Source organism: Cebus imitator, unplaced genomic scaffold, assembly GCF_001604975.1.
Source record: "Cebus imitator isolate Cc_AM_T3 unplaced genomic scaffold, Cebus_imitator-1.0 Scaffold121, whole genome shotgun sequence".
Lineage (NCBI taxonomy): Eukaryota > Metazoa > Chordata > Mammalia > Primates > Cebidae > Cebus > Cebus imitator.
In genome coordinates this window covers 4,750,990-4,754,392 of record NW_016107436.1, presented here as the reverse complement: position 1 = coordinate 4,754,392, position 3,403 = coordinate 4,750,990, and the positions used below count along the sequence as shown (strand labels likewise).

General features: G+C 39.0%; 1 protein-coding gene across 9 annotated transcripts in view; it reads left to right on the top strand.

Annotated features, from left to right (window-relative positions):
• ACACA (acetyl-CoA carboxylase alpha) overlaps positions 1-3,403 on the top strand; it is a 324,534-nt gene that overhangs the window by 195,106 nt on the left and 126,025 nt on the right. For 7 of the 9 annotated variants that reach the window (XM_017539866.2, XM_017539859.2, XM_017539861.2 and 4 more), the window contains one exon: positions 2,138-2,161. The exons of the other annotated variants lie outside the window; for them this stretch is intronic. In XM_017539866.2, coding sequence (XP_017395355.1) covers positions 2,138-2,161 — 24 coding nt within the window. The remainder of the gene's footprint in view (positions 1-2,137; positions 2,162-3,403) is intronic. 9 annotated transcript variants of the gene reach the window in all.

Genomic DNA, 3,403 nt, shown 5'->3' with positions numbered 1-3,403 from the left:
AAATGTAAATAATTATGGACATGGCTAAATATTTACCTGTTAATAGACAGTTTTTCCTTCCTTCCTTCCTTCCTTCCTTCATTCCTTCCTTCCTTCCTTCCTTCCATCTCCCTTACATCCCCACAGATTCTTATTCTACCAGAATAGATAAGCTGGCTCTAAACCTACTTACATGATTGATTTGGGACCATTCCTTTAAAAATTAGAGATGTTGGGAGTTTTTGCTTTTTACCCCATACTGTGTAGATGGTGCATAATTCTTATAACAAAGCAGCAGGGAGCTCGCTGTAGGAGCTTGAGAGTTGCTGATGGAGAAAGCCTGGCTTTTTGTTGTTATTGGTGTTCTTTTCAATTCAGGCCTTTTTCTACTGAAAACATGGCCTTCATCCTGTGAAGACTCCCAAAGGGATTAGAATGTAGCTACAGAAGCATTTAGATCATTTTATTAGATTAAGAAATTTGTTAACAGTTGAGAGAGATTTTACTGGTTTCTCAACTCCAGAAACCTGGATGAATGGAACCAGAGGTTTCTTTGGTTGCAGAGTTCTCTCTGAACTGAGATTCATGATAAGAAACTGTGCAGGTGGCCCCTTTCTTTAGCATCCTTTGTATCTTAAAAGGAAGACTATTCTCATTAGCATCTGCAGTTAGTTTTCTGTTCAGCTGTACCTCCCTCTGTTCTAGAACCTGTGCATACTTTTTCTGTATTGATCAGGCCCAAGTGCGTTATAACTAAGGATCTCTTGTAAAAATAAAGCCCATTCTCCTGAGTGAGAGGCTCCAGGAATCCAAACAGCAAAGATTCAGGTATCTGCACCCGGAGGTTGCTCTTGCTGCCTTATGAATTCACTCTGTGATACAGGTTTGATGCAAAGAGCATTTCTACTCACAAATCACATGAGGTGTACAGTTTGTGTGCAGTGATATGTCACAGCTTTTTATTTATATGGCCTGCTCAGTCTGTTCTGCTCCTTCCACTGCCAAGGAAAGTGCATCATTTTCCTCCCTCTATCTTCCTTCCCACATATCATCAGCACCACCCACTATGTTCTGCCCATTAAGTCCCCTGTGTGCTAGAAAACCCCAACAGTGATTAAATGCTGCTAAAAGAGTGTTAGAAGGTTAAGATATCAACCGATGAGCCCCCTTACAATGCCCCTAAATTGTAAGTTTAACTTTGCCCACTTAACATTGAAAATAAAGGTTTTTGTTTGTTTGTTTTTCAGTTGTGGAAATCTTTTAGAAAGAGTTAGTGGCAAAGGCCAAAGAGAATGTGGGAGATATGCCTTGTAGTTTCCTATTCTTATGGTGGTCTTTCATGATTTTGGCACATTCTCTATAAGGAAATTCTAGGGTAGTCAGATTTAGATAAGGTTTTATTTATGAGAGGCCTAGAGTGTTTAAACTAACGCAGTTTTAAAAATCATTATGATCCTAAACTCATTTAATTACAAAGTATTAATTTTAACAACTTATACTGCTCTGATCATAGAATCATTTATCATAATTTTCCGTTCTTTTAAGCTCCTAAAATATAGCACCCTCTCCCCTGCTCTCCTTCATGGGAGGAAGAGGACAGTTAAAAATACTTAAAACAGGTACCTGGGAAATCAGATTCCTGGATACTTTTCTTTGGTGAAGAATTCGTAGGTCCGTCACATATCCTGGAAAAGCGATTAAGGTAGGAGGAGCTGTGGAATCAACTTCCCTGGACCTCCTTATTACACCTTCAGTAATAGGAACAAGAAAGAAGAGGCTCTAAGAATCCTGTAAAAAATTATATTTCCTGTTGAAGCTTAAGTTAATATACCATATCATATAGCTTAAATTAATTTTCATTAGCCTGTGTTTTACTACTACTCTGCATTATTTTTTTGGTAATAGAGCTATTTTTAAAATCCATGGTAAATACATTTTGACCCTTTGCATTGACAGCTGCTGTGGTGAGGTAGGTTAGGAGCATGCCTGTTTGGAGGCACCCTGGGGGTTGAAGGGTAACGAGCACTTAATTATGTCTGCTGAATGCCAGAGCTGCCAAACTGGAGCTCCTCATGACTGGTCTGTATCTGCTCTGACAATTCTTTTATTATGGCTTTCACTAACCTATCAGTAACTAACTGTGGTTGTTTAATTACAGAGGGAACATCCCCACGCTAAACAGGTACCGTATGTTTAGTTTCTTTTCCAATTAAAAGCACCTTTATGTACCTTAGAATAGTGAAACCAGTAAAAAAATAACATAATACTTGACATGATAATGTGTTATCTGCTAGGGAGTCCTGAGCTCCCCTTTGGACATATTGAATTATTCTTTCTGTTTGGAAAACATGTCTTCAGCTGTTCAAAAAGCACTACTTGAAAAGCCTCAGTATGGAGAAGCTCCCATTTAGCTGTATGTGAAAGGGGGTTTGTCTGCCTTATGTTCAGCCTTGCTAGCAACATCTTGTTTTGCTAAGTTCTCTGTGTAGTTTGGGGCTTTCAGAGGAGAAACCCTTAAGGTTACTCCTATCCTGGCAAATTATTCACAATTTTTACAGTTTTTAGTTTTTTGAATTTGCTTCTCCTTTCAGAGGAGTGCAGACCCAGAAATAGCTGATTTCATGTTTTATCAGTTAGTTAATTTTCTAAAGTGTTACAGTGTTACAATGATAGTCAGTTTTTATTTCAGACCTATAATAAGATTAACATTGGAAAAATATATAGCCCTGTGAAGAGGTTTCCAGGCTAACATAACACAAGTGATATTTTAGTATTTTGGGTTTCTTCTGTCTACTGAACCAAGCAAGGCAACACAATGCAAGTTTGAGAGGATAGCAATTCTGATTGGAATTGAATCCACAAAATGCAAAAGCAATAATAAGTTGAAGGCAAGGTCTTTTTAGATAATCTGCTACACATGGAACTATTTATAGATTTACATTTATTTTGTCCCTCTCCCTTTAAAATATTAAGTAATCAAAATTAATCATAACTTTTAGATCCCAATTTGGATGGGGAGAGGAAAGGGAATGCTTTTAATTGGTCTTGTAATCTTCCCTTGGTGAGTGGGCTTGGCTCATTGCTGCCTGCCTTCAGCCACCCTGGTCCACAAGCATGGTAGCAAGGGGAAACTGAATAGTCAGTATTTCCCATGGGGTTCAGTTGAGTGAAAAAGCTACTTAACCCCATGTTTGCTACAAACATAGCTTGTTAGCTTCTTCAGAGGGAGTTCCCTTTAAATGTTGTCTGGAACCCTTTTATCTTTCCTATCTAATGCCAAGCAGGTAGAAAAGATACAATGCGGGCCGGGTGCGGTGGCTCAAGCCTGTAATCCCAGCACTTTGGGAGGCCGAGGCGGGTGGATCACAAGGCCAAGAGATCGAGACCATCCTGGTCAACATGGTGAAACCCCGTCTCTACTAAA